This window comes from Eleutherodactylus coqui, chromosome 2, assembly GCF_035609145.1.
Source record: "Eleutherodactylus coqui strain aEleCoq1 chromosome 2, aEleCoq1.hap1, whole genome shotgun sequence".
Classification (NCBI taxonomy): Eukaryota; Metazoa; Chordata; class Amphibia; order Anura; family Eleutherodactylidae; genus Eleutherodactylus; species Eleutherodactylus coqui.
This window is the reverse complement of record NC_089838.1, coordinates 130,456,434-130,470,386: the sequence shown is the minus strand read 5'-3', so window position 1 is coordinate 130,470,386 and position 13,953 is coordinate 130,456,434. Positions and strand designations below refer to the sequence as shown.

The following is a 13,953-nucleotide window of genomic DNA, read 5'->3' as shown; positions in this document are numbered from 1 at the left end:
TTTAAAAGTTTTTTAAAAGTCTCCGTTTCACCTCCCCTCATGGATCGGATCCATGAGGGGAGGTGAAAATACTCACCTCGGGTCCTCCACGATGTCCTAGTCTCCCGGGACCCGAGGTCCCCTTCTGTGCATGCGCGCCCGATGTCAATCATCGGGCGCGTGCACAGAAGGGCTCAAGCCCCGGGAAATTGAAAATCCCTCTGCTCCTGGCTGCCATGTGTAGCCAGGAGCAGAGGGATGTTACCAAGGACATGATCACTGTCATACACAGTGCGGGAAATACAAACAACAAAAAAATGTACTGCGCATGACCGCCTGTGTGAGTAGGTAGTTATGCGCAGTACAATATGCGGCCATACGCCGGGCTCACAGCTGGGATACGCTGCAGACCTCCGCAAGCACATTCCATATCCAGCCGTGTGAGCCCGGCGTTATTCAGACCGCTACCCGTAATACGTATTTTACAAGAAGCCCTGGGAACGCTCGCCTTCATGCAGTTCCTGGAGCAGCTTGTTGAGCACCTTCTGTGTGAGACCGCCGCACCTCGGCAAGCTTACGAAGCCTCACAGAGCACCACTTTTTACACCCCATACCCGCTACTGAGGTCAAGAAATGACCCCCCAAAAGCATGAGAGGAGGGGGGATACCCGGCTTTATTGCCCCAGGGGCCCATCCCAACCAGCCTCCGTAATTACCCCTGTCTTCGGAAATACCACACAATTCACATTATTACTTTTATCTAAGATTTGGGGAATGCCAAAAAGGGCGCGGGGGGGGGGGGGGATTTTTTTAACATGTCAATTTTTATTCCGTACAACTGCGCGATGAGGCCTGGAATTTATTCAGTTGTGCCTTGCAATCCAATGGGTGTTCCCCCCATTCAGGCCTTGCCATGTTTCCTGTAAGTAGATTAGGGCCACAAAGGGTATGTTTCTGAACACGGGACAAACGGGGGGATCCATTTTGGGGTGAAAGTCTTCATTCCCATGTACACTGTATAAAAAAACCTGTTTTTAAATTGACAAAATTGCCAAAAAAATGAAAATTGTACTTTTTTCCTTCGGCTTTGCTTAGATTCATTCAAATACTGTAGGCTCAAAATACGCAGTACACCCCTAGATGAATTCGTTAAGGGGTCTAGCTTTCAAAATGGGGTCATTTTGGGGGGTTCTTTATCGTTTTGGATGCTCAATGGCTCTATAAGTGGGCAATGGGGCCTGGAATTTATTCCATTGTACCCTGAAATCCAATGGGTGCTTCTTCCATTATGGGCCTAGCCATGTGTCCTGTAAGTAGATTAGGGCCACAAGGGGTATGGTTCTGAACACGGGACAAACAGGGGTATCCATTTTGGTGTGAAAGTCTTCCTTCATATGTGTGCTGTACAAAAAAAAACAGTTTTTAAATTGATACAACTGACAAAAAATGAAAATCGTAATTTTTTCCTACTGTTTTGCTTAGATCTATTCAAAAATTGTAGGGTTAAAATATGCAGTACACCACTAGATGAATTCGTTAAGGGGTCTAGTTTTCAAAATGGGGTCATTTGTTGGGGTTCTCTGTCGTTTTGGCCGCTCAAGGGCTCTACAAGTGTGTAATGGGGCCTAAATCACCTTCATGCTAAATTTCTGTTCTGAAAGCCACCGATTACTCCTTTCATTTTGGGCCCCGTTGTGCATCCAGACATAAGATTAGGGCCACAATGGGTATGTTTTTGAACACGGGAGAAACAGGGGTATCCCCTTTGGGGTGCAAGTCTTCATTCATGTGTGTGCTGTACAAAAAAAGCTGTTTTTAAAATGACAGAATTGACAAAAAAACGAAAATCACATTTTTTTCCTTTTGCTTTGCTTGAATTCATTCAAAAACCGTGAAGTCAAAATGGTCAGTACACCCCTAGATAAATTCGTTAAGGAGTCTAGTTTTCAAAATGGGGTCACTTGTGGGGGTTCTCTTTGGTTTTGGCCGCTCAAGAGCTCTACATGTGTGCTATGGGGCCTAAAACGCCTTCAAACAAAATTTATGTTCTGAAAAACACTGACTACTCCTTTCATTTTGGGCCCTGTTGTACATGCAGACATAAGATTAGGGCCACAATGGGTATGTCTCTGAACACGGGAGAAACAGGGGGATCCATTTTGGGGTGTCAATCCTCATTTTCATGTAAACTATAGGAAAAAAAATATGTCTTTAAAATGACATATTTGCAAAAATATGAAATTTTATTTTTTCTGTAGAAGTGTTCTGAAAGGCACCTGAGTCTGCAACACCACTAAATAACAGAAACCCATCCCCCCAGAGGAAGGCAAAAAAACCAATGAGGCAGAAGCCAATACTTCTGCCAGGCAGTGTGCATGGGAGCTGCTAGTGCTGTGCAGACGGCCCTCCACCTCTGTGCACAGTGTCAGGCTGTCAGCCGCTGCGCACTGATCACGTGGGCATTCTGAAAGTCACCCTGAGTATTAAAGGTGTGTCTGTAACTATGACAACTGCTGGAGCTAGTGGCATCTCTGTGCTGGTCAGCGGCATCTATGCGTTACTATGACACCTACTAACGCTTCTCCATCTGAGCGCAGCAGTCTCACCTAGGTCACATCACTCAGGTGACAGCAGCGTTACCGGCGGCTCCTCCCACTCACGTGGCTTCCGGTTGTCCGGCCCCCTCACATCATGGCGGCCGTCGTGCTGAGCCGGTGTGCGAGAGCTCTGGTTAGCCACCGTGCCGCCCCGTGCTCGGTAGCAGCCGGGATTCGTGGCAGAAGCGGCGCAGTGGGAGCGGGAGGTAAGACGTGACCGGAAGCTCCGCCCTCGGCGCCTGTAGGAACACGTGCTGCGCGGGGGTCTTCGGCTGTACTAGCCGCCCAGAAGTTGGGCTGACACTCTGTCTGTGTGATGGTCCTGTCTTACCGCGGTGTGCGGCCACCATTGTGTCTCACTGTATCTCACGCGCCACCTTCCTTGTCCCCTTTTTTTTTTAATGTCCCATTGTTGCTTAGCAACGCCGCCCGTACGCAATGTAAGTGCATCTATACCGCGTTTATACATGCACATAGAGAACAGTGGGGCGGCATCGTGCAGAATATGCTGTAGAATAGAACAAGCTGCACTCCTTTTTTTCCGCACGTATTATGCGCAATCAATATGCGCCAGTGTGAGCGGATTCATGCACTTTCATCGGCTCCAGTCACCACGTATATTGCGCACATGGTACGCAATGAAATTCCGCTTGCGTGCGCCTGCCGTAACGGTGATGTCAGTAATGCTCCTTTTACACGGGAAGGCTGTCATTTTATACGAGCGCACAGATGAGTGATGTCACCGCATGTTATTGGCGCAGAATGTTTAGACAGGCAGATCAACGCTAAAAACTTCTCGCTGGGCTCCCGAGCGGGGCGGGGGGGGGGGGCGGTGTAACGGGAAGACAGCGAGCCGGCGAAGAAACTAATGCAGGCTGATGCTGAGCGACCAACGAAAAGCAAACAAAAAGTACACAATGGCTTCATGGGCAACAAAACCGCCACTCGTGCTAATCAGAGAATCCTCTACTGGTGGTCTGTCTAGGGGTCCTGAGCCCGGTCACCATATGTGTGTGCCCTCACGCATCCACTGGTCCGAACAGCCTGGTCAGACGCTCCTCTCTACTGGTGGTCTATCGGGGGTCCTTGGAAATGGCCAAGTGCAGGTTTTTCTGTCAGTCCCATAGACACTGAATGTAATGTAGAGTTGCATGCTTCTAGCCGCTGTATCATGGTGACCCCAGCCTTACATCTATTCATGGGATATTTTTAACCCCTTAAGTACCACAGCCTTTTTTCATTTTCACATTTTTTTCCCCCCCTTAGGGCTCATGTCCACGGGCAAAATGACATTTAAAATCCGCAGCGGATCTCCCGCGCGCGGATCCGCACCCCATAGGGATGCATTGGCCACCCGCGGGTACATAAATACCCGCGGATCGTCAATAAAAGTGATTTTAAAAAAAATGGAGCATGAAAAAATCTGGACCATGCTCCATTTTCATGCGGGTCTCCCGCGGGGACGGCTCCCGCGGGCTTCTATTGAAGCCTATGGAAGCCGTCCGGATCCGCGGGAGACCTAAAATAGGAATTTAAAGCATTTACTCACCCGCAGCGGGCCGCGAAGCTCTGCTCTTCCTCACGGCTGCATCTCCCTTGCTTCGGCTCGGCGGATGTGCCCGGCGCATGCGCGCGGCACGTCGACGACGTGCCGGCGATGTGCCGCCGGCGTCAGGAATTCATCCGCCGGCCGAAAATGAAGATCCGGCCGTGAGGAACAGCTGATCTTCGCCGTCCGCTACGGAAAGGTAAATGCTTTTAAATTGCTATTTTCAGCGCTCATGTCCGCGGGGCAGGAGGGACCCGCTGCAGATTCTCCATGTAGAATCTGCAGCGGATCTGATTTTCCCCGTGGACATGAGGCCTTAATTTGAAAAAAAAATCTCAACGTTTTTTTTTTTTTTTTAAGGTCGCCTGCACACGGGCGGATTTGCATTGCGGAATCCGGAGCAAGCGGACGCCTCCAGATTCTGCAGCAAATACCGCCTATCGCATGCTATGGCAAATTGAAATTTCATTTCTACTCCGCTCTCGGAGAAGAAATCGCAGCATGCTGCCATTCTGTACAGACTCCGCACGGCCGGCTTCCATTGAAGTCAATAGAAGCTGTCCAATTCGCAGCCCCTCCGCAATGACATTGCAGAAAGGTCACAAATTCTGCGTCACCGCTAGGTAATGACGCAGGAAAATCAATTCTTTAAAAAGAACACTTGTACTATGTATGTCCGACGGCGAGCTGTGCGGACCATCCGCAGTACAGCAAAAAGAATTCCGCGTGGACACCGGGCGGGCACAGGAATCCGCAGACGGAATCTGACCAACCTGTGTGCAGGCAGGCCTAATATTTCCACAGCTACATGCGGGTTTGTTTTTTGCAGAACAAGTTGTATTTTTCATTGGTACCATTTAATGTGCCACGTAATTTACTGGAAACATTTTAATAATTTCTAAGTGAGATGGGCAGAAATACATAATTCTGCCATTTTTGACAGAAAAACCTAATTCTGCTGTGGTCTTGTTTCTACAGGTACACATTGAAGCAAACATGTCATTACTGTGTTATGTGGGATGGTACGATTACAAAGATACCAAATTTTGCTGTGCTACTTAAAAACTAAAATAACTTTGGAAAAAAAAAACAATTTTTTCTGCCGCCGTCTTCTGACTGTGGGTTCCCATGGCCTTGGGATACCTAGTTGCCATGGGAACCGAAAGGCACCCGAAAATCACGTTGCAAGTAGGCGGGCAATCTGGACCCCTGAACAACAATCGGGGCATTTAGAGGGCTTGGTTTTCCCATCCTGGCCTTGAAAAGCAAGGATGGAAATGCACTTTTAAGGCGATATTTGCACAGGCAAGTTTCATGCGTAAGTTCTGGGCTTATTCACACGGGTGTAAAAATATACGCTGCCCTCTGATGCATTCGCTTACAATGCATCAGTGCACTGGGGCGTATTTCCGCAACGTAAAAACGCCCAGTCGGGTGCTTTCACGACGGCGGATGCATAGAGTCCTATGGAAGCCAATGACCGCTGCCGGAGAAGGGAGGTGGGAGGGAGTTCAGCAGCGTGACTGCTAAACTCCTTCTCTTTCCTCTGTTTGTAATGGGAGGGGTGGGGCGGGGGTGAAGTCGATGTGTTAATATACACAAGCGACTTTTCTCTCGGGTCGAGAGTTTAAGATTGAAAAATCGCAGTATGTCCTATTTTTCAGTCATCCGTGTTCAAGAATTGCCCGTTACTTTCTGTGGCTGCGACAAACAAAGCATTGACGCGCGCCGCCACACCATGCACTCGTTAACATTTGAAACTATTGGAATCATGAGATTTTTCCCTCCCTTGCCGCACTGCGAGGGAGAAAGTGCAGAATGTCTTATTTTTTTAGAGATTCTGTTAAAGAATCACCCATTCTTCCTTATGGGAGGAGGAAAAAATATTAGCATCGCACTGGAATGAACATGCGAGTTTCCTGCGTCGTGATGTTTCTCTCATGGGCAATAATAGGCGATTATTCACGTCCGTGAAACTGGCAAGTGCAACAATGTATTTTGTGAGAAAACCGCACTTGCATGAAACCCGCGGGTTGCAAGTACAAGATCTGTCTGACTTTCACTCGCTTGTGTAAATCCATCCTCGGAGAGTAGAGTGCCTTGGTAACCTCTAACTGGCACTGGGGAGCGCAGCCGTCCCGCCGACAGCACTTTACCGGGATGTGGATGGCACATCTGTTTCTATAGACTACCAGTCTATAAGTTGTGATCACAGGGAAACCCTGTTATGGACAATGGTAATGTTTTAGGCCGGATCTTCTTCCTTCGGCCCAGCGGATGTGCTCGGCATGTAGAAGCGTGCCGCGCGCATCCGCCGGGCCGAAGAAAGAAGATCTGTCCGCGAAGGAAGATCTGCAGCGTCCGGAGCAGGTGAGTTTAATTCTGCTATGGGTCTACTGTGGATCCGGACGGCTTCCATAGGCTTCAGTAGAAGCCTGCGGGAGCCGTCCCCACGGGAGACCCGCACGAAAATTGAGCATGTCCATTTTTTTTCCCACACCCGGATCCGCGCCTGATGGGAAAAATGACATCCGCAGGTATTTAACTACCTGCGGGTGTCTAATGCATCCCTATGGGGCGCGGATCCGCGTGCAGGAAAAACTCTGCGGATTTAAAATAAAAATTATCCTGTGGACATGAGGCCTAACAGCGGCACTCGTGTACAGCGAGAGGAAGGGAGTAAGCTGATTGCTGGAGGTAAGGGAGCAGCAGCAGTTTCCGCTGATGCTTACACCAATCAGCTGTGGTGGTGATCGCCGGCGGAAGAGGAGAAAGAAAACTTCTCTCCTCCCCTACTATAGAGCGGGGTCGGCCGTACAAATGCGCAAAAATAATTCACTTTATAGGATGCACTGACTTCCCCCACCCCCCACTGGATGAGCTCAGATTAGTACTCATATGAATGGGGTAGAGGAAAGAATATATATATAACCCGCTAGCAGCGATGGCGTATGTTTTACATGACCAAGTGTTCCTAGTTCTTAATTGTAGGTGATGTGAGCTAATGAATGTCTTCCATAGGTCTGAATCTATCTCGGCAAGAATCCTCCTACTCGGCGCTGCCCAATGATTACAATTGGTATGTGATCTGAATTTACAAATTGCTGTTTATTAAAACTGTGACATACTTAACCCTTTCCAATCCAATTTGTATCTTGGTTTTCCCAGGGTGCTTACTCTTTTTCTGCCGTTATACAATGGCGCTATCTGCTGGCTAATGCCAGTACTGCATGAGGTGACACATTGGATAGGCTATGACAGCAGAGAGGCTGGCAATATACAGTAAGAGAACCCCGACGGACGTCTTCCAACATCGGAGCTGTACAGCCTTAAATCATAATGTCTTCAGAGGTCAGACAGTGGATTGGAAAGGGTTAAAGTAATGCCCTAGTCAAAACCGGAATAATCCGCTTTTGCCCAGAATTGCACATGATGTGTAGATTGTAAATACAAATACAGACGTGTCCTATTTAAACGGGGATTTACATCTGGGACTTTTATCGCATATCTACAGAATGTGTAATAAAAGTCTAATAGAGGTGGGATTCGCCATTGGACCCTGCATCTGTCTCAAGATCTGACCAATCCCGTCCTTGCAGTACGGTGTAGTCGGGAGCACAGAAACTGGTGAATGAACTGCCTTGGGGTATGATTACACGTAGCGGAAATGCTGCCTGCAGTAGTAAAATAACACAATATATTCTCGCCCTTCCAACCGCTGCTGGATCTCCGTTCCTCGCTGGTCTTCACTTCCCGGTGCAGACCCAGCGATGACGTCCCTAACAAAAGGGCCACATGACCGATGCAGCCAAGCACTGTCTCCCTTCAGCCGGTGAATAGCTGCGGCGTTCACATACCCAGTGTCAGGTTGTCATCACTCCCCTTCAGCAAGTGAAGCCAAGCGGATTCCCGGAGATCAAGCAGCGGTGAGGGAGCATGGAAGGGTGAGTTTGAATTCTATTATTTTACTTCTGCAGGCTGAAGACGTTTTGAACAAAACTATGTCCCCGGATTAACCCTTAGTTGCTATGTCTTTACCGCTTAGTGACCGCCCCATTGTCTTTTTACGTCCTCTGCTTCTGGGCTTTAAACCTTAAAGCCGTAAAAACACACTCACCATGAGGGTTAAAGACATGGACGTGACAGCTCCCTGCTGTCGGAGGTAGCTGACAACCTGGAGCTGTCATGGCGCGGTACGCGGTCCTTTGTCACGTAATCATCGTCATCCAATTGATACCGGCGATCACATGAAAGCTTTGCTGGGCTTTAATGCCCAGGGTCGTAAAAACGCGCTTCCCCCTGGGAATTAAAGCCCCATAGGCTGTGGACGTGATAGCTCCATGCTGTCTTTTACTGGAGGTAGCTGACATCCTGGAGCTGTCATGGAGGGCTGCAAGGAGCCCCCTCCTCCCTCGGTCACGCAGTCGTCAGAATCCGGTGGATACCGGTGATCGCAATAAAGTGAATGCAAAATAAAATAAAGTTAAAGTTTAAGCTCCCCTTACTGATCGGATCTGTAAGGGAAGCTGAGAATACTCACCCCCATTCTCTGCAATGTCTTGTGTTCTGGTCCTGCAGTACCTGACGCCAGTGTTCTGTGCATGCGTGCTAGACATCATTACGTCACGCGCAATTACAAAAGAACGGGAAATTTGAAAACTCCTTGTTCCCAGCTAGCATGAGTAGCCGAGAGCAGGGAGCAGTCACCTGGAGCTGCTGTATGTGGTTCCCGTTCAAATGATCGCTGTTATCCAATGGATAAGAATGATCATGTAAAAGTAAAAAAATTAACAAAAAATCCATGACCAGAGGTGATGAATCTCCCCTCACGGATCAGATCAATCACCTCTGGTCATGGATCTGATCCGCGAGGGGAGGTGAAATCACTTACTAAGGCCTATGGCGATGTCTCCCAACAGGATCTTGATCCGTGGACCTTTTCTCAGCTTTCTCGGCATCGCCAAATTGGTGGACGCAAGCGCAGAAGCTGGCGAGGGCGAAGGAAATTTAAAATGTCCTGGCTACTAAAGCTAGCTGAGAGCCTGGAGCAGTGATGGAGGGCTGCATTGAGCGGTCTCCGGTCATGTGACTGCCGTTATCCAATAGATAATGGCGATCACGCAAAAGTCAAGAAACAGTTGAAGTTTAATGCTCCTTTTGGTTTGGGCTGTATTGTGCATACGGACATAAGATAAGGGCCACAATGGGTATGTTTCTGAACATGGGACAAACAGGGCTATCCATTTAGGAGTGAAAGTCTTCATTCCTATGTGTGCCGTACAAAAAAAAACCCTGTTTTTAAAATGACACAATTGCCAAAAAAATGAAAATCACAATTTTTTCCTTTTGCTTTGCTTAGATTAATTCAAAAACTGGAGGGTCAAGATACGCAGTACACCCTCAGATGAATTCTCCATCGTTTTGGCCGCTCAAGGGCTCTATAAGTGTGCCTAAATGGGGCGTAAACCACCTTAAATCAAAATGACTGTTCTGAAAGCCACCGGCTGCTCCATTCGGTTTGGGCACTGTTGTACATACGGACAGATTAGGGTCACAATGGGTATGTTTCTGAACACAGGACAAACAGGGGTATCCATTCTGGGGTGTAAATCCTCATTTTCATGTGCACTGCAGAAAAAAAAACTTTAAAATGACTTATTTGCAAAAAATATGAAATTTTATTTTTTCTCCTCTAAATTGCATTAACTGCTGAAAAAAAAACTGTGCAGTCAAAATACTCCTGACACCCCTCCATGAGTACATTAGGGGTGTAGTTTCTAAAATTTGGCCATTTGTGAGGGTATCGATCATTGTGACACCTATGAGCCTTTGCAATCTTGGCTTGGTGTAGGAAAACAAAGTGTTCCTCAAAATGTTGATAATCAATGTTAAATTTGTACGTCTTCTAAATGGTTTTAAAAAAACTAGTTTTTCCAATGTGCTTCCAGAATAAAGTAAACAGATGGAAATATATATCAAAAATTTGTACAGTATGTTCGCACATATTTGAGATATTGCAGATGAAAATGTGAAAAAATAACTTTTTCCAAAATGTTCCAAATTTTGGCACTTTTAATAAATATACCCAAATTCTATCAGTCTATTTTTACAACCAAATTGAAGTACAATATGTGTCGAAAAAACAATGTCAAAATCACTGGGATATGCAAAACCTTTACGGAGTTATGCTATGTTAAGCGACACATGTCAGATTTCCAAAATTTGGCTCCGTCATTAAGGGATTAAAATAAAACCTGTCTGCCAGTGGTAGTAGCTCAGGAGACTACTGTATATTACATAGTTCCCTGTAAAGTATAGTAGTATGCATGAAGCTCCTCCGCTGCCTGGAGTGGTAGCTCCAGGTAGTCTGAAGACAACGCACAGTTTGGGGCTGGTAATAGACGGTAAGAATACCCTGTCGGACATCTTCTAACAATGGAGCTGTACAAGCTTTAATCAGAATGTAGGAAGACGTCAGACAGTGGATTGGAAAGGAGGCAAAGGTGTCAAAGTGATTGTATTTTTTGCCTGCAGTACCGAATGTTGAACATCTTTATCTCATTCCTTCTTTCTCTCTCTCACTTCCCACTTCTACCACCCTTGTGTAGTGAAGTGAAGCTGGCCCAGACATCAGATGGAAAGACCATTATCTGCTACCATCCAACAGTAGATATTCCATATGAGCACACTAAGGTAACTTATCAGTTAGACTTTCCAAAAAGCTTAGGTTAAACTGTCACTGTGGTGCACGTTCGACATATACACCGAAACATCTAATGTGTTTGGTGTCTACATGGTATATGTGGATGGGTTCCTGTAGACCTTTGAAGACTAAATATTATAATCTGATTAGGAGCAAACAAATGTTTGTATTTATGTGTGGAGAACGTGGCTATAAAACCATGTTTTACTTATTCAGTTACATTAAGAGACACGATGCCGCTAATTCTACTATCTAAGCTTATGGAATTTTCTGCTCTAACACTTGTGACGCATAGGAGTCACTGGGAACGAGCCCTGAATGGGTTGTCTAATCAGTGCTTTCAGCACGTGATGGAAGTGTTGGTATTCAGAACTTTCCTGGCGGCCTCTGCCGGGGAATAATCCATTGTGCAGATCGCTCTGCTGGTACAAGTTCTTTCAGTTTAGTTGGTTGTAATGGAATTCATAACTGTGTAGATTAGGATGTACGTCACATCTATGAAAGAGGGTGCAGAAACCAGAATCATCAACTGTGCTATAATTTGTTGTCTAGCCTATTGTCCGACTAGATCCGGTGCACAACCAGCAGGAATCACAAGAGCAGGTTCTAAAAGCCAGACTGTACGAAACAAAGGGCAAACCGGCACCAACCATGGAAGAGCTCAGCAAAATGTTCTACACCACCAAGCACCGATGGTATCCTGTTGGACAGTAAGTCAACAACATCGCCTGATTACCGATGACTGTATATATTTGTTTAGCACAAAATCTATAAACACTGTATACTGCACATTCATGGGATATGACTCACTTCTGTAAAGGTGTTGGCTTTTGACAGTTTCTAAGGCTGATATTAGTTCTATCTTAGCAGATATTTTTATGCTGTGGACTAGAATATTGTCCCATAGTCTCACTTGTCAGGCTCGAACAACGTTAAGAGGTGGGAGGAAGGTGAACAAGTAATCATGGTAAAATGCACACAAATTTCTTCTGGTCTATATGAGCTTTACGGCTTTATGGGTCAAGATGTCAGACTGAAAGGAGCTGACAAAGAAAAGTCTTTGAAGAGATCCCGTGGGGTTACTATCAAACTTTCCAGTATTTTTAAAAGCACACTCTGCAGCACTGGTCTTGCTCTCAAAAGTACCAAAACCCAATAGAACCCCTCAAAGTATTGTCGTGCGTCAATCTGCTACAGCAGTGATGGCTCTATTGAAAAAAAATATATATGTAATATGATATGATGATTTTCTGTTGTCATTTATCCATGGCGAATCGACTGGACAAATCTGAACCAAGTTTGCCACATATGTAAATCAGGCACTTTGGAAGGTTTCAGACCAGGTTTCAGCATACTGTTAGTGTGGATTCTGCACGGACGGAATCCATTGAAGTCAATGGATGCAAGTGTTCCATTGCCCATATGCAATTAACATTGCGCATGAGTGACGGAAGAGCTCTCAACTTCAAAGTAAAATAGATAGAAAAGCTGTCTGGAGAGGCAAGAGAGATCTGTCTTCCGCATGGATGATACGCTGTGTACATCCGTGTGGAAAAACACTCGCTTCCACGATCATTCAGAAGTGATCGCAGGTCTTCAGCTGCGGAAATCGGCATGCGGAATCCGACCTGTTAGTGTGAGACCGGCCTTATCCTTAGCGACCAATCACAGCGAGTACTAGTTTAATAGTGACTGCATGTGTGGAGCTAGTTCTCCATTCAAGATTAGCTTGTCTTTGGGATGAACCCTTGAGTCTGTCTTCACATTTTACGGCGAGCCTGCAATATTTGAAAGTCAGCACGTTCTTATCATTGAACGCTGATAAAGCAGTTGGATTATAAATGGCTGTGCAATATTGCAGGTATTAGCGCCCATTGACTGGCAAACTGTTTTTATTTGCACCTAATTAGGACATACTGACTTGCAAGAGGTGCAGATTCAGCTGCAAAATGTGAGCACAGCCTTCCATTCTCTAGCTCCATTGAATTTCATCATTGAATTTTCTTCAAAATTACTAAACGTGGTAGAAAACGAAACTTTTGAATGGGCTTTCCGAATACAGAATTTTATCCTCTATACACAAGCTGAAGGATAAATGTCTAGATGATGAAGATCTGACTGCAGGACAGCCCCACAGTAGAGATGAGCGAGCACGCTCGGATAAAGCAGTTACTCGAGCGATCATCGCTCTTCTTGAGTAACTGCTTACTGGTCCGAGCAGGCAGAGATCTCTCTCACTCTTCCCGCCGCCCCCCACTCCGACCAGTAAGCAGTTACTCGAGAAGAGCGATGCTCGCTCGAGTAACTGCTTTATCCGAGCGTGCTCGTGCATCTCTACTCCACAGCAATCCTAAAAATGGTTCACCCCAAATGTGCACGGTTGACCACCGCTGTGTTCACTTCTATGGGATAGAGGCAAATAGCCAAGGACATTAATCTCCATCCGTCCCATAGAAATCAACGGAGCGGTGGCATTCAGCGTGCATTGATCATAGGATCGCTGTGGTAATCCACATTCACATCCTCAGCGATCAGACACTTATATTCTCTGCCCACAGGATGGGGATATGTTTTCAGTGGGAAAAACCCAAGGGTTGAAAAATGATTTTGTTTTTAAAAATATTTTAATGTCTGTCTGAATTTCAGATATCATAGAAGACGAATGAAGAAAGACCCTCCCAAGGATCGATGACTTTGATGTGACGTTTCCGGCATGGAATCTATAAAACTCCCTCACTCTATACATAATATCTATTCTTGCTTTAACAAGTACAAATATTAAAGTTTGTGTTACTTTTCTCAAGCTGCATGTCCAATGTCGTCATTGATGAGTGATTCTTGATATTAGTACTTGCTTACCTCATTATTGTCAGACGATGCTGTTGAGGTGCAATTGAAAATCACATCTGGAAAACTGCATCGATAAACTACTACCAATCGCTGCTAAACTGAACTTTTCCGGAAATGGTTTTTATCGCATCTCAACAGCACTGTCTAAATACATCCTAAGGTCATATCATTTAGCAGTGGTTGCAAGAATGCCGAAACATTTATGCATGTTTCTTATTTAGGAATATTAGGGATATGTCCACACAAGACAGGAAAAAAATTGTTGCGGATTTCAC

General features: G+C 45.9%; 1 protein-coding gene across 1 annotated transcript; it reads left to right on the top strand.

The window, feature by feature from the left end:
• Positions 1 to 2,631: 2,631 nt before the first annotated feature.
• MRPL42 (mitochondrial ribosomal protein L42) lies at positions 2,632 to 13,631 on the top strand. The gene is made up of 5 exons (XM_066591526.1): positions 2,632 to 2,782; positions 7,147 to 7,204; positions 10,734 to 10,818; positions 11,381 to 11,538; positions 13,475 to 13,631. The coding sequence occupies exons 1-5, from the start codon at positions 2,671 to 2,673 to the stop codon at positions 13,518 to 13,520; spliced, it is 459 nt and encodes a 152-aa protein (XP_066447623.1). The 5' UTR covers positions 2,632 to 2,670; the 3' UTR covers positions 13,521 to 13,631.
• The last annotated feature ends 322 nt before the right edge of the window (positions 13,632 to 13,953 follow it).